Source organism: Anolis sagrei, chromosome 3 (assembly GCF_037176765.1).
Source record: "Anolis sagrei isolate rAnoSag1 chromosome 3, rAnoSag1.mat, whole genome shotgun sequence".
Taxonomy (NCBI): Eukaryota; Metazoa; Chordata; class Lepidosauria; order Squamata; family Dactyloidae; genus Anolis; species Anolis sagrei.
In genome coordinates this window covers 54,981,396-55,003,734 of record NC_090023.1, presented here as the reverse complement: position 1 = coordinate 55,003,734, position 22,339 = coordinate 54,981,396, and the positions used below count along the sequence as shown (strand labels likewise).

Genomic DNA, 22,339 nt, shown 5'->3' with positions numbered 1-22,339 from the left:
GTGAGGTTGGTGGGGACGAGGAGCAGGGCCTTCTCAGTGGTGGCCCCTCACCTGTGGAACTCACTCCTGGGGGAAATCAGGTCATCAACATCCCTCCTCTCCTTCAGGGGGAAATTAAAAACGTGGTTGTGGGACCAGGCCTTCGGGCAATCTGACAACTAGATAAGGACAATCAGACGACTAGGACTGACAGGACTGACAAAGTGGAATTGGAATTTGGACTATGAGATGGAGGCCGCTGAGCGTTAATTAGATGAAATTGGTTTTATTTGGTTTTATTGTTTTTATTGTTGTAATGCAGAATTTGATTGTTAATTGTTTAATTGCTGCTATATTGTTTTTACTCTATTGTTATGTTGATGCCGGCATCAAATTGTGCCTTTGTAAGCCGCCCTGAGTCCCCTCCGGGATGAGAAGGGCGGAGTAGAAGTAACTGAAATAAAATAAATAAATAAACTGTCCTGATACCAGGCGCCAGCAAATTGATCTCTCCTCCCCAGTATCACATTAATGGGGAGGAATTGCATTCTTTTTTATAGACGTAACTCTAATTATTTTACTGCTAGAGAAACATACGTTATTTAGACATTGGTGAAACATACAATTGTACTACTTTCCATATATAAAATGTATGAAAACAATGTAGCTAATTAAAATCTAAAGTTGCATCTACCAGTAGTTAAATTATTAAATTATTGTAAATGATCAATCCAATAATGAAATTATTTCAGTAGATTGAAAACCAGCTGAAAGCAATAGGACTTTTAAATTCATAACTTTGGCCAGGACTTTTAAATTCATAACTATGCCTAAAAGACTTGCTGTCAATTAAATGGATGGTACTTAGGTAATGCCATTCTTTATCTGATAGCTCTCTGTTGCAGCATATTAGAGATCAAAAAAGCATAAATATTTTCAAATAATTTTCATACATCTTTGGATTATACATATATAAAGTTCTTCACTTTACTATTACTTTCACATTCTCATTGCTAGTGTTAATAGTCTAATCTGCTGCAGATAATTTCAAGAAGATGAGAAGGAAATGTACAATTCATTTTTGCTGCTTCCTCTTGTATTAAACAATTTATCATCCTGCTTTTTATTTATAGGAAATGACCTAGTAAAACTGTGCTACAAATAGTGATAATGTTCTTGTTTCAGGCATTTAAAAAACCTGCAGCTGTAGCCAGGGCCGTAGCCAGAAAAAAATTCGGGGAGGGTTGACAATTTCAGCGGGGGGGGGGGGGGGGTAAAAATTTTGGGGAGAGTTGAAAATTTCGGGGGGGGGGAGGGGGTTTGAAACCTGCCTCCTAGTTCACGCTGAAGCAAAGAGCACAGCAGGGGGCAGAGCAGCCTTCAATAGCCTGCAGCTCCGCCCCTGTCAACCACCTCCACCAAGTCTGGCCTCCTTAATGAGAGCATTCAACACACACACACCCAACTTGGTTGCTTCACTACATCGGCTATTGCTGGAAGTAATGACAGTGTGAATAAATTGTCAATATTTGCTTGAGATAGTGCTTACAGTTCTGGAGGGACTCTTAATTTTTTGCATCTCATAGACTTAGCATGGGGATTTGGTTAACCAGTTAAAATTCATGAGTAAACCAGGTTTTTTTTTTAAAAAAAATCTGAAACATTTCAGGGGGGGGGGTTGAACCCCTAAAACCACCCCCTCGCTACAGGCCTGGCTATAGCAGTTGGGGCTTTATTCTGTGTTTCATTGAGAGGATTTTTTAAAAAATTTTGGCGTAGTAATAATCGTAGAACTTAGAACTTGTAGATCCTGATGTTTCAAGAGTATCCTGCGGGTCTTTCTTCTGTAAATGTTAATAGAATAAAACATCCTAAGCATAGCATAAATGAATGTTCTAATAGTCTTTTTTTTTTTTAAAAAAAAATAGCAATTTGATGATAGCAAATATAGTTAGATTAGAAATAATAGATACTTTTCAAATAGTTTCAATAATGATAGCATAAAGAAGCAAGGAAATAAAAACCCGACAAAAAATAAAACAAAAATACATACAGATAGCTACAATTTAGATTATAAATCTACAGTTTATTTCCAGAAATGAACACTAAGTTTCTCATTTTGCAGATCTCAAGAACCACAAGAGAAAATATTCCTTCGAAAAACATAGTAATCTAGCGGTATAAACCAGCACCTGCAACCTGTGTTAGTCTTCCTCCATGGAAGTTGTGCTCTTGGGGTGTATTTACACTGTAATGAATACAGTTTGACACCACTAACTGCATTGGCTTATTGCCATGGAATCACGAGAGTTCTAGTTTAACAATGTCTTTAGCCATCTCTGCTAAAGGGTGCTGGTGCCTCGCCAAATGACAACTATCATAATATTGAGTCATGTCAGTTAAAGTGGTTTTAAACTGCATTGATTCCACAATGTGGGTGCACCCCCAGATGGTTTTTGGAAGATACAGATTTCACTGGCAGTTCTAATTCAGCTTTGGTATTACAATTGCTTTATAGGCCTGGGTAACAAAGGAAAAATTTGTTTCTAAAATCGATTTGTATTTGGGGGTTTTTTTTGTTTCGATATTTAAAATAATTACAAAATTTTCCTTTTAAAAAGTTCGATATTTACGAAATTTTGTAAATGGTAAAAAATTAACGAATCGATTTCCGAAACAATAACGAATTGATTCGTTAATGGCGGACGCGACCGCGAAATACGCTAAAAAACCTCCAAAAACTTCTGAAGCTTCCCTCTCCCTCTGTTCTTGACTGTTGGTGTGATATTATAATTTTTTTCACTAATTAAACCATAAAACTGGCCCAGACATGCGGAAATAATAACGAAACGACCTCAGAACAATAACGAAACGAATACAATAACGAAATACGAAGCATTTACAAAATGTGTTTAAAAATTCGTTTTTTTAAATAATTGCTCCAGAATGGTTCGTTATCATTTTGTAATTGGAAAAATTAACGAATTATTAACGAATTATGAATTAACGAAACGAAACCGCCCAGGCCTATTGCTTTAGTTACCTAAAATTCACTAAGACAATTGATAGGGTTCATTCAGGTAGAATACGGAACACTGGATTAACTCCTGTGTTGTGACTATGTATCTCAAGGCAAAGAGTTTTATCACAAAGATCACCTGCAATGAGTAACAATACCCTATTGATAAGGAAATCCCCTTAAGCAGCAAGAATAATTTACTGGTATTCTCCCTGTCAATCAGGTGAAGTGAGGATGTCTTGTTCATACAGACAATTGATGTTTTAGCTATTATTATTATTTTGTTACACCTTTAGCAGTGGATTCTAAAAACTAGACACAGTGACACTGTATTTTCCCACACCTCTAATTCATAACTCAAAAGCTTTTACTTATTGCTTCCATCTTGAGAAGTAGTTCAGTTTGTTGTTTTCACCTCTAAAGAATTGTTTTCTTCTCCCATTTTGAGATGTCAGGCTTTTCAACATTTCTTTTTCTTGCTCTGCTGAAATCAACCAAGATAATATTGAAACAATTTTAGCATATTGTAAGCTATGTTCATTTTATCAATATGTTATCACCCATGTCTCCTAAAATGGGTTGCCCAATGAGAATCCTAACTTGGCTGAGACAGGATTATGCCTGCCTAGCCCCTTTTCTTAACACATTTTGTGAACACTTTAAGCATGTTGACTTTACATCACAAGCACGTAGTGTGGTGGAGGCTCCTTCTTTGGAAGCTTTTAAACAGAGGCTGGATGGCCATCTGTCAGGGGTGATTTGAATGCAGTATTCCTGCTTCTTGGCAGGGGGTTGGACTGGATGGCCCATGGGGTCTCTTCCAGCTCTTTGATTCTATGATTCTGTGATTCTATACGTGAATCTCTTCCATCCATGCTGCCTCTGCCTTCATACATGTCCCCTTTTTTGTTTGTTGGTTTTTAGATAAGAACTGTGCAACTTCAATAATTCACAGGTTCAAGGCTACAGACTCCCTGAACTCTCCAGTTTTGAGACTCTGGTGATATGCATCTTTAATTTATTTTTTTTTTAAAAAATAAATGCAGTATTAATACTTCTGGTATTGTGTGTTTATTTAGAAATTTTGAGATGCACTTTAAAGTTTTTTAGTTTATGTAATGAAGTTTATTTTTTATTTGTCGTGTCAGGACAACCAGTCAAATTATATTACATTTCTAACAGAACAAAGCAAACAGACAAAATACAGAATTTGTGAATTTGGTAGTTGATTAAATGTCCTTTGACCAGTATCTGGCCACTTGGAGTGCTTCTGGTGTTGCCGCAAGAAGGTCCTCCATTGTGCATGTGGCAGGGCTCAGGTTGCATTGCAGCAGGTGGTCAGTGGTTTGCTCCTCTCCACACTCACATGTCGAGGATTCCACTTTGTAGCCCCATGTCTGAAGGTTGGCTCTGCATCTCATGGTGCCAGAGCGCAGTCTGTTCAGGGCCTTCCAAGTCGCCCAGTCCTCTGTGTGCCCAGGGGGGAGTCTCTCATTTGGTATCAGCCATTGGTTGAGGTTCTGGGTTTGAGCCTGCCACTTTTGGACTCTTGCTTGCTGAGGTGTTCCAGTGAGTGTCTCTGTAGATCTTAGAAAACTATTTCTAGATTTAAGTCGTTGACGTGCTGGCTGATACCCAAACAGGGGATGAGCTGGAGATGTCTTTGCCTTGGTCCTTTCACTATTGGCTGCTACTTCCCAGCGCATGTCAGGTGGGGCAATACTGGCTAAGCAGTGTAATTTCTCCAGTGGTGTAGGGTGCAGACACCCCGTGATAATGTGGCATGTCTCATTAAGAGCCACATCCACTGTTTTAGTGTGGTGAGATGTGTTCCACACTGGGCATGCATACTCAGCAGCAGAGTAGCACAGCACAAGGGCAAATGTCTTCACTGTATCTGGTTGTGATCCCCAGGTTGTGCCAGTCAGCTTTCATATGATATTGTTTCTAGCACCCACTTTTTTCTTGATGTTCAGGCAGTGCTTCTTGTAGGTAAGAGCACGGTCTAGAGTGACTCCCAGGTATTTGGGTGTGCTGCAATGCTCCAGTGGGATTCCTTCCCAGGTTATCTTCAGAGCTCGGGATGCTTCTCTGTTCTTGAGATGAAAGGCACATGTCTGCGTTTGGATGGGTTGGGGATCAGCTGGTTTTCCCTGTAATAGGCAGTAAGAGCACCTAGAGCTTCGGAAAGCTTCTGTTCTACCATCTCAAAGATTCCTGCTTGAGCAGTAATGGCACGATCATCAGCATAGATGAAACTCTCTGCCCCTTCTGGCAGTGGCTGGTCATTTGTGTAGATGTTGAACATGGATGGGACAAGCATGCTCCCCTGAGGCAGGTCGTTCTTCTGTTTCCGCCATCTGCTTCTCTGGCCCGGGAACTCAACAAAAAAGCTCCTGTTTTGTAGCAGGTTTCCTATGAGGTGGGTGAGGTGGTAGTCCTTTGTGATATTATACATTTTTCTCAGGAGGAGGCAGTGGTTCACAGTATCATAGGCCGCTGACAGGTCTATGAAGACAGCTCCTGTGATCTGCTGCCTTTCAAAGCCATTTTTTATGTGCTGAGTCAGGTTCAGCACTTGTGATGTGCAGCTTTTGCCTTTTCTGAAGCCAGCTTGCTGTGGGATCAGACATGGGTCTATGTAATGAGGTAAAACATGCATGAGTAGGAATTTCTTCAAAATGTTATTTCCTTGAAAGAAAAGAAAATGTTCAATTAATAGGGGAAATGTCTTGTTGTAGGTGTAAAAAAGACCAACGTAATCTTGGGCAGGGGGGACAAACAATCCCACCGCTGCCACCATTGTAAAAAAAGATAAGCGACAATCTCGGGCAGGGGGGGTAACTAATCACACCCACTGCCCAACAGTGTAAAGGAGATTAACGACACACCGGGCAGGAGGGAATACAAATCCCACCTCTGGTCACCAGTGTGAAGATGTTAACGTTCAGCTGGACACTACTTTAACAAGGATAAAATGGCTGTATTACTATCAAGTGACGAACTGTATTAACGATGTTAATTACTGATGTAATTGGTAGATTCGCCGCCGCCACCTCAATTATATGTCTGAGGAAAACATAAGTGTGAATGTGAAATTAGGTAAAGTTTGATCAAGCCCTAGGTGCTTCTTTACTGGCTGCTTTTCTCGCTGACTGGACTGAAATTAGTTTTACTTTAGGCTAGCTTAGATCTAATGATTATAATAGACCGAGGCAGACACCAGTTTAAAGATGAAATAAGCAACAGGTGAACTTGGTGAACAAATCAACTCTTAATAAGAGTGGTACAAAAGCTTAACGCGTTCACTGAGGCTTAGCTGGTTAGACAGGCAGTCTTTTCTTAAGACTATAACTTTTTTTCCCTGTGAGTTCCTTGCTTCACACTGTTCACTACACTGACACAGTGTGTCCCTGATAACAGCCCACTGACTGCCTCACAGAGCAAAATAGGCTTTCCTACACTGACCCTACTATGTACAGTGTTTCAGGAACCTTTGCCTATCCTATGCTCTAATCTCAAGGCTCACTTCAAAAGTTTTCCTTCCCTGTCTAAATTCTTCACAGCTCCCTCTTCCTAACTATCCTTCTACACTCTTCGATATTTAAAGCCCTTCTCCTCACGCTTGTCAAAAAGACACAGCCTTTTCCCTCTAAAACCTAACTCCTCCCCTGACTGCTCTAGCCAATCAGGAGTCGGTTGACTCCTCCCTCTTGCCTCTTAGCTCTCCTGCCTATCTCTCAACATGTCAGCCACTGACTTTCCAGGCTTCGGCCTCCTGGCAAAAGGTTAGATTCATGACAGTAGGCAATGACCATTGCAGTCTTTTGATTTTTTAAAAAGAAAGAAGCAATCGCTATGATCAGGGGAGGAAGGGTCCAGGTTTTTTTCTTTGCAGCTGAGAAGGAAAGCAATCAGACAATCGGAGGAAAGGGGTTAGGTTTTTCTTAGATGGGAAGGACAGCCCACAGTGACCACCACATCCCCCCAAATGAGTGGCTAAAATGCATTTCTTAAAAACTCATAAAAAGTGCATTCAGAAGCCAACAGATTGAGAAAGATGTTGGGGGAATTGATTTGGTAAAAGTTCCTCTTTTGATGTAGCTCATTTGGACTATGCTCAATATGCCTAGATATTTTTTCTGCCAAGATTCAAAAATCTCTTGCAAATGTATATTCAGAGAACCAATGTGAAATTATGCATGTGTCTTTAAAGCATATCTAATAAAAAGGAAGAAAAGTATGCATTCATTCTTGACCAGGACAAATTCATAGCAAAAAAAAAAAGTAGAATTTGTTTGTGGAATGAGTCTAGACCCCAAAATATACTTCACTATTCCAAGTCATAGCTTATTAAATATTGCATCATATTTGACATTGTGCTTTTTTCTTTTCAACTGCTGGTATCTAATTATTTGGATCATATTCTTCTTGAAAAATCATTTCATCTCCATGATTCAACATTACTTTTTGAGAGTACTGCTTATGACTTTAAACATGAATAGTTTTCTTCTTAAGAACCTGGATTTCTTGTAAGATTTCTAGGGAAAACTCTGCTCTTAGTTTTTCTGTTATAGAAAATTAGTAAACACCTAAATTAGACTACTCTATAGTTGCAAACGCTACCTTGCTGGTGCATTTTGTTTTTTATCCTCTTTTTTGGTCACACATTGATGTAGATACGAGATCCACATTGGTTCTCAGGGAGGCCTCAGAGTGCTGCGTGATACATTTTCTCTCCTTCCAGCTCTGCATGTCCAAATCCTTCCCACAATTGGCTAAAAAATTGCTAAAGGTTTTGGGGAAACTTTCTTGGCTGTTTCATGCCAATTTTGCCCTCTTACTTGAATTTGGTCCTTGTCGAACTTTTCAAAATCAGAAGTGGCCAAATGATTCTTTCCTTGAGGAAAATGAATCTAAAATAGGTTGCCAAGGTTCAGAGACTGTTGTTGGAAATTTTCAGAAAAAAAGAAATATTGAGGTGCAGGATTTCTCAGGTGTACAAAGCTGGGAGGCTGCATATGGCCTATAGGTCGCACTTTACAGACCCCTTCACCCAAGGCTTTTATATTTGATTCAACTTACCCTGTGGATTTCTCTGTTTTATTTGTTCTCATAATGCATATGCTGATTTTTTTTGTTGATTAGTTTTATCATATTGTCATTGCATTCTTAATAAATATACATGTTTAAAAATATACAGTTGCAGTGATATCCCTCATCACAGATAATATGCACATCATTTTAGATGACATAAAAGAATGTATCGTTATATTTTCAGTGGAAATAATCTGTTTGTTTCCCTGATGTCTGTCACACTTATTGCTTATGTTGATAAATTTTCTTTTAAAAAAATGGCTTTTGGCATGAAAGAATCCTTACCCTCTGAAGTTAGATTCATTGTGTGGATGTGTAATTTGGTGAAGCACAGTGAGACGGTTTTTGCCTTGTTCAAAATAATCTTGTATGCTTTTCAATGTTTAATTAAAGGACTTATACAAAATGACTGGTAAACCTGCAGATCTTTAGTTAAGCAATTCCACCTACTGAAATCCCAATTATTTGATGACAGACTTTTCCCTTAAGCAATACTTTCATCATCTTTATTTTCCCTTTTCTGCAACTTGCCCTGTCTTTTAATTATCAGAAGGACTATTTCCTTCTTTTCAGCAATAGAAGGAAATCTAATTAGAAGGACTTGTTTACAATAGTTGGTTGTCAGCACTCACTGATGCACAAATCACTATCTTCATAGTCTGATTCCCTTTACAGAATAAACAAGAGCTGTAACTTGTTGAGGCAATATATCTACAAGGTGGTCTCTTAATTACATGAATAAATGTCTGTGTGTGCGCGCACACGCGCACGCTACTGGAAATACTAAAATAAAATTCACAGTACAATTTTTATATGTATGGTCAACTCAGAACTGGAAACTTATTTATTTCCTTCATTTCTCCCATGTAGTACCCAAGGCAATTTACAAGTAAACTAAAAAAAAAAAAAAGCTCTTACTCAGTCATCATCATCAAAAGCAATTACTAACCACTTAATAATACAATTAACTTATTACAAGCAGCACAGAATTAATAACAATGTCCATCATTTAAAATAAAAGAAAGTATATTACCTTTCACAGCAACTATTTAACTTTGTCCAAAGAAAAAGAACTTTTCCTGCCAGCAGGAGAACACTTTGGTGTAAAAGTTCCAGACTTTTGAAACAATCACCAAAAACTTGGGGAAAAATTATAATTATAATTATAAAATTATAATTCTCAATTATACAGGCCTTTGAGGAGGCATTAGTGATTTGAAGACAGCAGTATATTTAAAGATAACAACAACAACAACAACAACAACAACACTTTATTTATATTCTGCCCTTCTCACCCCGAAGGGGACTCATACACGGCAAACAATCAGTGCTGCTTGGTATAGACACACAAACAGAACAGAAGGAGGTGTCATGGAAGGTTGGGCTTTTGTCCGGGGGTGCCATCAGGACTTCCTCCTTCCTTTTGGTTGCCCAGCCATCAGGACTTCCTCCTTCCTTTCTTTCTTCATGGTGTCGTAAAACACCTCCACCGCTTTTAGCAGTACCTAATTTCTCTAATCACAGCTAAAGCTGTTTTCGAATTGCTTAGGTAAACAATGAGCTAGGCTGACAGTTGGCAGCTCATGTCAACCCGGGGTTTCGAACTTGCAACTTGCAACCTTTTGGTTGATAGATCTTATAATTGTTGATGGTTTACCAGCTGTATTAAACCTCCGGCCCTATCAGATGTGTCTGATAGAGTATTGCAAGTCATGAGAGATAGAGAGCACACTGTTTGGAGATATATAGAGTGTTTGTAGTGATGGGCAGCAGAGAAAGATTTCTCCATCATCAGAGAAATCATGCTGCGAAAGCCTCACTACTTTTGATGTGCAAGTGAGACAATTATATTTTCTTTTTTGTTCTTCTGAGTAATGTATAGGCATTAGTGTTCTTTTCCCAAACTGGCCTGTAGCATCTTCAGAGGAGACAGTTTTAATCTGGAAAACACAATGGAGGAAACATTTAAACCTCTCTAACAGTGCTTCAGGCCTGCCTGGAGAAGGCAAAATGAAAAGCAGAGGAAATAAAAGACCTTGCTATACCCTGGCAAATGACTTTGCAAAGGTGTGAGAGAATGATGAAGAACCTGCATGAATAGAAATGGATTTATTATGAGCACTGCTTTCTCAGTGGCCCAGAATTTCTCTAAAGATGTAGGAACACTGCTCATTTACAGAAAAGTAACATATAACTATTATGTCTTATTTAATATAGTAGAACTTTTCTTATTTAATATAATATAATATAAATATAAACAAAATTTTGAATTTGCTTTTGTAGCCCAGTAAGAATCACTTGTTCAAACCAGCCGCCTGCTTGATCCCTTTTTCATCCAAGCACAATACAGATAAACAATATTAATAAAATTATTAAGAAAAGAGTATCTAATATAAAAACAGTTTTAAAATAGTGTTCAACATAAGCCAACTAAGCATTCACTAAAGTACCAGCAAAACCCAGTATGCAAAAGCAATGTCCAATTTACAGCCATGAGCTAGAGTTTCAGGAGCTTAGCAAAAAGCAATGACCAACTCTGCATATGAATTCCAAAAATCACTGAAGGCAAAAGCAAGAAACTGTAATCCAAAGCTTGTTGCACTTAAATTAGAATTATATCCAAAAGCTTGAAAACTTGAACATGACCATAATCCAAAGTCTTGATGCTTGAACTTGACTATAATCTCAAAGCCTTGAAACCTGAAACAAGATTTGTAATCCAAACAGGAGGCATGGAAGTTAAACAGGAAAACAAGATCAGAACTCCTAACTCAGTGCTCCCAAGACAGGCAACTTGACACATGAAAATCCAATGTTGATCTTCCCACTGAACATTCCTCAAGAATACTCTCCCTGGCTCATGACATCACCCTTTCTCACACTTGGGTCCCCCTTGTTTATCTTTCAGCCTCTGAGAACAACAAATTTGTCTCTGTTTCATGCTATCCCATCTGGGCTGTAAATATTGGGTTATCTGTAACCCTCCTGTCTCCTCCACATTCCTTTCAGAGTCACTGCCAGGCCATTTCTCATGAGAATCACTGCCTGTTTCTCCAACAACAGATCTGCCCAAAACATTCCCGTCTTCTTGAAAAACAATTTCACTTTTTCCCACAGAAACACCAGGCTGAAACAGAAAATCTCTGTCCTCATCCTGAGAGGCTTCACAGGCCTCAACATCACTTTTCATAATGCTTCTGATAGCTAATTACTGTCCCATTCCAGCATGTTGTACAGGTTAAATATCCCTTATCAAGAATCCCAAAATTAAAATACTACAAAATCCAAAATTATCCACCTGGATGTCAGAGATTATGACTCCTTTGCTTTCTGATGTGTCATTATACACAAACTTTATTTCATACAGAAAAGTATTGTATTATATATAAAACGACCTTCAAAGTATGTCTATAAGGGGTACAGGGGAAAAAAAAGCAAATTATGTTTTTTACTTGGATCTCATCACTAAGATATCTCATTATAATATGTAAGCATTCAAAATCCAAACTACAGAAAACTTCTGGCCCCAAGCATTTCAGATAAGGAATACTTTACCTGTTTTGTCTCTGTGTTTTTTTTTTTCAACACGAAACATTGTCTATAAACTGTATTGATTTTATATGTATTTATTGAACAATGCTTCAAATCTAATATTATGATTAAAATTGTTCAATAATCTTCTATCTCAGGGCTTTAGTAATTTCTGATTCATTGTATCTATTATTAAATCCAGCTGTTTATGTTTTTGAATAAACACATTTCATGAACTATTTCTACATCCTGTTCTTTAATAACCCCACTTCTGAAATATCATGGGTTACTCCCAATGTACTTTTAGATAATTAAAGCCTCTCTTTATGTCTATCCAAGTTGTCTCTTTTATTTCCCAGAACACTAGGATGTGATTTCATTTATGTTGCTCCTGGGGTCTAAATTTGATAATCATTTTTCTACATCTGCCCTAATCAGTGTTTCCTGTTATATATATTACACATCCTTTATTCCTTGACTTATTTCATTAACATTCACATTTTCAGCCATGTGTTAGCTTCTTTTCCATGGGTTATCCCCCACTGTATTCGTTTACAGTGTGCACATTTGCTTTCAATTTGTCTTAATTTCTCTGGCAACAGTACTGTTTTCACCTTCATGACTTGGCATAGAATTATTATTTGCATAAGAAGGTGTTCATAACAAAGTTAAAGACATCCAGAAATATTAAATAGATTCTCACTAATTCAACACCTGGTGCACAAAGTCACAAAGACATTGGGTAGTTTTGATTATTCAGATCAGTACTGGAATCTGAGATTTCTCCTCTTCAATTTTCTCAGTTTTTCAACGGCACCTTTTGCCAAACCAGCTAGAGCTTTGAGGTGTTTTCCCATCAGTTTCATAGTTATTTATACAATTTTCACTTTTTGATTATCGGAACAAAATGAATGTATATTTATATTTGTTTTAGCTTCTCACTGTTTTAGCTTCTCAATTTATTGAAATCTACTTGTACCAACATCAGTTGAGGTGTTGAAAATGACTATACAGTTGATTAGTTACTATTACAATAGCATTTTATTTTCACTTGCTCCAAGGAGTTAGAATAGCATAAGATTTGTCCCATTTTATCTGAATGTTCATGATTTAATTTAATTAAGGCTGAGAGAGAGTAACTGGCTCAATGTCTCAACTATTCTGGCCAAAGGCAGTGTTGAAACTGGCCTCTCAGTTCCAAATTGGATACCTTAATTCACCAAACCGCACTGGTCCTTTTGCTCACAGTTTGGGTAATTTATGTTATGTGTAAACAAAAGTAGTTCTGGAATGTTAAATAGTATTTTAAATTATGCATATTTTAAATCAAATTGAATACCAGGCTACTCCTCAAGTGTATTATTAAATTGCTGTATAAAATTTTCATAACACTTCTTGCATCTATTGTCACAGAGGGATTCTAATTTACTGCGTGTCAAATTACTGTTCTGAGAACCAGCCCTTTTGCTTTCCCATTCACCCTTTAATTTGACTAAATATTAATTGTGCAACAGATCTTTTAGCGGTGCTTTGCTTGGAATATTCTCTATCATTTTAATAAACAAATTCATATGAATATATTGTGTCTGGTTTTTTTTTAAAAAAGGTTAAGTGCAGATGTCACACTCATGACTGATGACAGCTTTTGATCACATATCTACACAACAACACGTTAAAATAGAATGGGCTATTTGGATTAGCATCTGCAATCTCATGAATTATTTAGCTTTTGTTGCATAGGAGGGTAGCAGATGAGCTTTTGAGAAGGTTATGCAGGACTTGCATGTCTGTATTGCCCAATGCTGTTTATGTTGTATCTTCCTTGTTCCAGCTCTAAGGCTTTTGTTAACTGGAAACCATTTGCACAAATGCATTTCATTAAAAAATGCTTAGCAGTTCAGTTTATTCCACCCTTTGTTTTTTCTTGTTTCCTATAAAAGAAGCAATATGGTATATTAATATACACTCCCAATTGAAAACATGGTTATGGCAAGCATGTTGGTATAATTTAATGTATTACCCCAAGATAGAAACTGTGCATCTGGTTAAATACCAAAGAACATATGTTCACAGCTGTGTATTGCTACAAGTAGCAGTCTTTTTGGTGTCGCTCTGGCATACAAGTTTCTTCTCTAATTCTCTCCTGATCTCTCTCTCTTTCTCTCTCTCTAATGTATATGCATACGACAGAGATGAGAGAGTCAGCTCTCACAAGTCGCAGAATGCCATTTTAGAACTATATGTCTAAAATAATAAGCTAAGTTAAATCGCACCTATTAATATTTGCTTTGTGTGTTCCCTTCTAATGGGTTTTAATGTTTTTGAGTGGTTTAGTTTACTTCAAATCATTTTTATGGTTAGAAGAATAGGGAAATGCTACATCCTGTCAGAGTTGCCAAGAAACAAGTTAGAACTGTCAACACTAATTCATTCATCTGCATTTTTAAGCAAGTCTTCAGAGTTTCTCTCCACCCTTCAATGAATGAATAGCTGCTGTTGTGCTGTGTGAGAGTTGATTCAGTCCTCTACTGCATATATTCTACAGGATTTAAGGAAATAAAATGTATACAGGGATTCTGAGGTTTAAATTTCATAATGAGTGTTTAGACTACACAGCCATAAATTATTTTCTTTTGAAGAATGAAGTCAGTGTTATAATAACATGACTCCTGAAGCAGACTTCAAAATATTTTGGCAAATATTTTCCAAAACATGAAATCCTGTGACAGGCACTGAAACTCCATGTTCTTTTCATGTGCATTGAAGGACTTTTGTATTCTTGACACAGGCAACTCTGTCTACTCCATTCTTTTCCAGAATGTGCAACTTTTAAGAAAAAAGCTAAATGAGTTAGAAGGCAAGCTAAGAACTGATTGTGAATTACAAATAGGACCAGCAGATTTGGCAATGGGACCAACGTAAAGTAAACCAAGTGGCATAAAGATTGTAGGCTTCACATCTCATCACTTAAACAAGGGAATGAACAGAGAAATGGGCCAACATGGGACATGAACATGCAAAGGACAGGGAGAAGATAGGATGGAATTGTGTGTGAAGATACTTTGTCACAGAAAAAAAATAGACCATAATGTAAAGCAATTTATAAACAGCTAAAAACTGAAAGCTGTTGTAATTGTTATTTATATCAGCAAATGGTGCCCTCCTCCCCACCCCAGAAAGCCAGGTGCACCATTTCTATGGCCAAGTATATGGGTCACATATGGTTAATTTCTTCAGTTTGCTACTACAAATAAAGCAAATTAGAAACCTTATGACCTCATCAGATGGGGCTGAATTTTGTGGCTGGTTCCTCTTTCCTTTTGCCATGGAGCCCATGACTCCCATCCCATGATGCACAGCTACTTCTGGCAGCAGTTCCATGGTAAAAGGGAAAGGGAACCAGTGTATGCTCCCACAGCGGTGTATAGTGGATACTTCCTCCCATGGGATGAGCCTGGGGTTAGTCATGTGATGTGAGGCATGGGATGATGGGTTCCCCACACCCTCCACTGGGAACTGCCAGATTCACCACATTCCTGCTGCACCTATGTCTCATGACTGGTAAAAGGACTGACAAACCACCAAATGACTAAAAGATGGGGCAATGGGGAACCTGTGGGACCTCTTAAAATTTGAGAGAAGCAGCATATATTTGTTCTAGGCTATGGAGATGAAATGTTGGACCTTTTATATAATGCGTTTAGCTTTCTTTTCTGCTCCACCACACAGGTACTTGCCTTATTGATGTATGTTAATTTAAATTAGCTTACCTGCTCTTCACAATTTGTCCATTTGTCAGTTTCTGCTAGCCCCTTTCCCTCAATTTCTCTAAACAACAGAGAGCCATCCAGTGCGAATTTAGAAAGAAAAATGGCAAAACAAATGCTAAGAGAGTCGATTAGCAGGACAGTTTCTTCTCAGTGGATTGGGAGAAATTAACAGTATCCAATACTGTTGTTTTTGAATTTGTTTCTTGAGCAGCACTTTCCTCCCATGCCGAATAACAATCAATAAGTACTTTGAAATACATTTTGTAACATGGCATAGACAATCTTGGTATCCACTCCTAAACCTTTTATTAGGCCTTGAATATTTCTATTGAGCAGTTTTTCTCAGCCTGTGGAGGAGCTACAAAATGTTTTGCAGGGGCTGCTGCCCTATTTGTCCCATCTATTGTCATTTTCAAAAACTTGCCACAAATAAGTGGCCAATGACTCATAAACCTCCATCAATAAACAACACAGGTTTTGTCCATTGTGGTAAAAATGATGACATATCACATGAAGGGTATGCAGAATATATGCATACTATAGTAAGTACAATAAATGGTATTGGAGTCTGTAATAACTTCTAACCTTTGCTGGCTAGGCCGAAGCCTAAGAGTCAGTGGGCTGAGTCTCCATCTTGATAGGGAAGCTTCGAAGAGCTGACATCTTGGGAGAGGCAAGGAGAGGCAAGTAAGCAGGGAAGGAGTCTGCTGACTCCTGGTTTAAGCACCAAAGGGGAGGAGTTGGGTGTGAGTGAAAAAGCCTGTCACTTCTGACAAGCAGAGAGAAGGGATTTAACATCAGAGAGAGAAGGGTTTTAACAGCAGAGAGAGAAGTAGGATTTTAGCAGAGCAGGATTTAGACAGGGAGAAGGAAGCTTTTGAGTGAGCCAAGCAGTTGGGGAATAAGGAAGGGACAAGGGCTTTAATATTACTGTACTTGTAGGGTCAGTGAAGAAGTCTTGTCCACTTGTATTAATTAAAAGTACTAGAAAGCTTATTGCCCTGAAGAGTAGATTAGAAAAAGTCTGATTACTCTGTGAGACAGTCAGGGGGGCTGATCTCAGGGACATACTGTTTCAAAGAGTTGAACAGTGTGGAGAAGGGAACTCACATCAAGCAAAAGCTACATCTTCAGTAGAAACTATCTGTCTAATAAGCCTAAGCCTCAGTAACTGAATTACGCAGGTGTACCACTCATTTTATGAGTTGACATATTCTTAAAGTTTAATAAACCTGTTCCTAGTTTATCTTTAACTGGTGTCTGCCTCAGTCTGTCGCATTCAGTGAAAACCAAGTCAGCCTAAAAACCTCTCTACAGTCCAGTCAACAAGTAAAGGAGCTAATAAAGAAGAACCAGAAGCTTGGGCACCTATTATCTAAAACACATTCACACCTTTGTTTCCTCAAACAACACAATTGAGATGGTGGCGGCGAAAGTTTACCAGAATCATGGGTCTCTAATATCTTTAGTTGTTCCCTCACCAAAAATCTCAGTCACACAGGTGTGTTAAGGGACATCTCGGTCCTTTAATCTCTCTTTACATTGGAGGCAGTGGTGGGATAGAGAGGTTTTCCCCCCTGCCAACGGCTGAACGGTCGTTAGTCCTTTATTACAGAGTCCTACTTAGAATAGTAAATGTATTGAAATCATTGAGACAAATTAGCAATATTAATTGAAATCACAATAATTCCAACTTATCAGTTATGTATTTTTAGAGATTCCAGATTATTTTATTGAAAATGGTAATATTGTTATACAAATTGCTTTAAATTTGTCCTCAATTCCATTGACAAGGGTGCAACTTTGATTAATTGTGTGGGACATGAACTCAATGTGAAGAAGGCATTTGGGTATACCCAGAGCCCAGATGCTTTATACCTATCATTAATAAGCAATAACTCCATTTATTGCAAAAACCTGTTATAACCACTTACAGACCTATTTTATGCTTCATCTATCAAGATACATTTTTAACATGGGAAAATACTTAAGTAAGGCAAGACTTGATAGCTAATACTAGGTATGGATTATAGTTTAGTTGGGATACTTTAAATGGTAGAATAAAGTTTCTACATTGTAATAGACAAATTACCTTCTTTACATGCCATATTGTGGAACACTGATGAAAATCAATAAGTTTCATGGAAAAAAACATATTTTAATTATCATTTCCATCTAATTAGATTGCTCTGTGAACTTTGACAGTTGAATTGTGCATCCACTGTCCCAGCAATTGAAACATTTGCAAGTACTGAACATGACGTTTATATGGCACAAATGACATTAATGTTCATTTAGAGTGAATATGCATAGAATTATAATGTGACTAATGATCCTTGTAAACTGGCCTACTTCCAGTAATAGTAGACATGTATTGTTTATATGCCCATTCTTCACTTATTTTCATGTTTAATGTCTTAACAAGCCTTTACAAAGTATTATGTTCATTTTGTTTGTGCTATGATTGATTCTGCCATGTACTTCCAAGTCTTTTTAAAATATCGTATTAACTAGTTCCCAAAATCAAAATCCTTTACTCAGTTGCAGTTTAGATTGTACAAATGTTATTACAGCCAAGGAAGTAAAGCAATATCCTTGCATTCAATGCTTTCTCTGGTGTTACTGTATATAGAACTTAATAGGTAAGATACAGTAGCAGACATATGAAATAAACAGTATGAAATAGGTCCTTTGAGACCCAAGTACTGTGAGATGGAAATGAATGAATGTTAAAATTAGATAAAGATTTGATTCTTTAAAAGAAATCAAATTGCTGTTGCAAGCCTTTGACTTGTTATTTTCTTATATGGAATCAAATTTGATTGTACTTGATGGATGCATAGCAGAAATCTGTAGCCTTGTACTCTTCTAAACTGTCCTTATACCCCAGGATCTGATCCCAGATTATCTGCTTATCCCAGATTATATAGCAGTGGAGACTCATATAATCCAGTTCAAAGCAGATAACCAGGGATCAGATCCTGGGATATAAGGACAGTGTAGAAGGGGCCCTAGTGGTACAAGGTCAAACAGTAGCTGCTATTAAATAGCCGTTAAAGCTCTTCCTTGAAATAGGAACAGAAGCAGTGGTCCGTAGTAGGGTGATAAATCCACTGCAGGTTTTAGTATGGACTTTAAAGTAGATATTTAAGATTCAAAACCTATTCACACTTTCATAGTGAAAACCTGCTTAGTCCTGAATTAATTTGATAGACCCGGGTCTTCTGGAAAGACCCAGGTCCAGTGGAGTATGGACCATATAGGGACTGACATAAAAACTTATCGTGCTACCCCTATAACTCTCTGGAGCACTTTTGGGTGCGGGTCGGACAGCAACATGGGACAAAAACAGGTTACTTTAACTTGCTTTCTTCCACAATAAATTGCTGTCTGGAAGCAGCTATTACCACATGTGTAATGGTTTTCATCTGTGAAATGTTGGAGGGTATGTAGCACTAGACCAAAGTATTGCTTGTTTTAGAAAACATGGAAAACATAACATGTCTTTTTTGATGGATTTGTGTGTCTCACCCACTCTTCCACAAATTTTTACTCTTTTCAAGCTTCTAGAGGTCTTACCGGAAATTCATATTGTGCTTTATTGACATTAGGTCATATCAGAAGTCTGATTGGTTGTCTTTAACTAGGAATATGATTGACAGAGTTGGATATTATTATTTTTTTTCTTTTGTAATTTAAAAGACTTGTTCAAGTCTGTTTAAAGAATGAAATTATTTATTTCTCGCATTTCTATCTATAACAAGTGGATGCAGGTTTTGTTGTATATACCCCATTCATCTCTGAAGCTGAAAATGTGCAATGCATATGAATTTGTGTAAATAGTAGGAGTATGTTGCTTTTTAAAATAATTCAAAGGGAGAAGATAGGTTGTTCTAAAAGAAGCTAGTGACTGCCATTGATTCAATTATACTTATTCTGTAGGTATTCTACATATTATTAAAAACTATAAATTCTCTTGGCTATATGATAATGGCAAATGGTATCTGTCACCAGCTTTCATTTATTTTCAAGCAACTTTAACATCTACAAGCAATTGAACTTAAGGTGTCAGTCTTGTCAGATTGTAGGTCATGAAAATCATATCAACTATTTTAAATAGGTCATATAGTTGGAGATGGCTTTTGTCAGCCTTGAATCAATAGTGAAACTTTCTCTATATTCTCAGTCAGAGCTTCTGACTAACTTATATCTGTTCTCTTCTCCTCTTGCAATCTTTGGTCCCAGTGGCTGCTACAAAGAGCAAAACTAAAGGTGAGTTTCTTCTTTCCTTCTTGATTTACACTGCATGGCTTTGCAGTACACATCCCGCTTTGATTGCAGTTAATTATACAGAGTAGATAAATTTGCATATATTCATAGCATTTGCATGCTTTGGCTGCAGAACTCAATACATGGTATTTTTCTTTATTTTTTTTCAAATTAAGCTATATCGTTTTTACTGTACTTTGCCCCTGAAATGAATTCTGTGAATTGCAGAATGAGAAATCTCATCTTCAAATATAAAATCTTCTGTTTGTAAGACATATCTGCTAGGTTAGTATAATTAGATTGCAAAGCAGAGCCTTAGTTCATGGCATCTATCTTATTTGTATTATCATGGAATTTCAGAGCTATTCAGGTTTTTTTTTTTAAAAAAAAATACCAATCAGACAGAGCTGTACTGTTCATTGAATGCTGATTTAAAAAAACAAAAACAAATCCAAAATAAATAAATATGTTTAGCTTCTGGATAAAAATAATACAGTGCACAATAATAGAAAGAAAATGAAAGCCAATAAAGTTGGGTTTTTTTTACATTTTTTTAAACTCATGAACTTTAGCAAATTCAATAATTCCCAGGAATAATATGAAATAATCTAGAAATGTAGTGCACTTGTAGTAGTGAAATTTTTTCAATACCATGTATGTATCTGCCTAGGAGTCTAAAACAGCAGCAGGTTGATGCTATGTGCAAGAAAGAAGGGGAAGAGAAGAATGAAGATAGAAAGAAGGAGGTCTTTGGGCATGAAAGGATGATAGCATAACAGACAGACAGTGTGACTGTGTTGGCAAGAACAGGTAGAAATGCCAATGCTAGGCAGAACCAGATCCATTATTACCATTAACTTTATTTATATAATAATAATAATAATAATAATAATAATAATAACTTTATTTTTATACTCCGCATCCATCTCCCCGAAGAGACTTGGGGTCACTTACATGGGTCCAAGCCCAATCAACAGAGTTGAAAATGTAACACATTAAAATGCATAATATCAATAAAACAACATAAAAACAACATTATAATAATATATAAAACAAGAACTATGTTTAAAAAATTCTACTTAGTCACAATATATTCTGGGTACTTTGGACCAAACTGGAGGGATAAAATGGAAAGGTAGGAGAGAGAATATGACCCTAATCTTCTTGAGTAAGAGGTAGAATAAAACATAAAAACACAAAACCATAATTTTCCTGGTAAAACTGCAAAGTAATTCAAAACCGATAACTAATAGAAATAGAAAGCTAATTCTTTGACAAAGTTCGCAGACTAGAATTATTTTTTTCCATTCTCTGCATGAAAAAGCCATCTAGGCACAATCCCATTTGCTCACAGTAGCAATGATTGATGGTAAATATACTCTGTAATTTCATATCACCATCCATATGTTCTATCTATTTATCTATACAGACTCCCATTGGCTTATATTGTGCTTCTTGCATTGCTGCTGAGAGTATTATAAGTTTAACACCTTTTCATTTGGTAGATATTCTTTCTCTTCATGTGTTCCTCTAATAATCATTATTATTTCAACGTGTATCCATTCACCATTTAGCAGATTGTGTATCTGAGGGTACATGGAGTGATTTTACTCATTTTCAATTTAGATATTTTTCCTTTCAACTGTGCCTATCAATTTTTATAAAGATAGAAACTTTGCTCTTAGTGCCACCTTCCTGCTGATTTTTATAAGTAATAATAATAAAGCCATAGGCACCTCATCTTTGTTCCCAGTGGTACCCCACTGACCTCTTTTAGACTTTAAAAGCTTATTTCAACTGCTGTGCTTTTTATTCACATCACACTGTCGGTTTTACCCTACTGGGTCTCTTTCATCTCTGGGGTACTTTTTGCCCCCATGTTAGAATTAATTATTAAAATGTGTCAGATTGATATTCCAGACAGACAAAATAAGTAAAACCATGACATACTTCAGGAGTGGTTGATTGGCTCAGGACTTTTCCAATAGTAACTTTGCAGTATAAATCCAACTGAATAGAGACAGTACATTAACATTTCAACATTGTTTATTGCAATATTTGCAAGACTTAATTAGTTACGAATGTAAGTAAAGGAAATAGGATGAAGCATACCACATGTTAAGTTTATATATTAGGAAACACAAGATCATAAAGTTCTTGATAGTTCAGAAAGTAATTTTTTAAATCCTTAGGTTTTGGGCAATGGGTCAAGTTATATTGTTGTGGCCTTAATTCAAAGTTGCTTAAGTTACCTTTCCTATAATTTGGACCTTGGTTAGCTCTCCGGTATTTTCAGAAGCTATGGGCATATGTGCCATAGGCAAGCAACCTACATATTCAGCTAGGGAGTGTTTGCAACAGGGTCAGGAGTAGAAAGAATTAGGATGACTTTTGACATTTCAGCTCTGTTGGTACCACACACAGATATGCTCTTTGCTGGACAGGTGGTGTGCTATGCAGAAGCAGCAAGACTGACTGCTGATTCTCAAGTAGCACCCAGTGTTTCTCCTACCAAGGACAATAATAATAATAATAATAATAATAATAATAATAATACTTGATTTGTACCCCGCTACCATCTCCCCAAGGGACTCGGTGCGGCTTACATGAGGCCGAGCCCAGACATAACAATACAGGCAATAATCACAACAATACAAGCAATTAAAATAAAACA

General features: G+C 37.1%; 1 protein-coding gene across 4 annotated transcripts in view; it reads left to right on the top strand.

Moving 5' to 3' along the window:
• Positions 1-22,339, top strand: part of CADM2 (cell adhesion molecule 2) — a 537,220-nt gene that overhangs the window by 254,651 nt on the left and 260,230 nt on the right. For 3 of the 4 annotated variants that reach the window (XM_060770543.2, XM_060770540.2, XM_060770544.2), the window contains exon 2: positions 19,642-19,668. The exons of the other annotated variant lie outside the window; for it this stretch is intronic. In XM_060770543.2, coding sequence (XP_060626526.1) covers positions 19,642-19,668 — 27 coding nt within the window. The remainder of the gene's footprint in view (positions 1-19,641; positions 19,669-22,339) is intronic. 4 annotated transcript variants of the gene reach the window in all.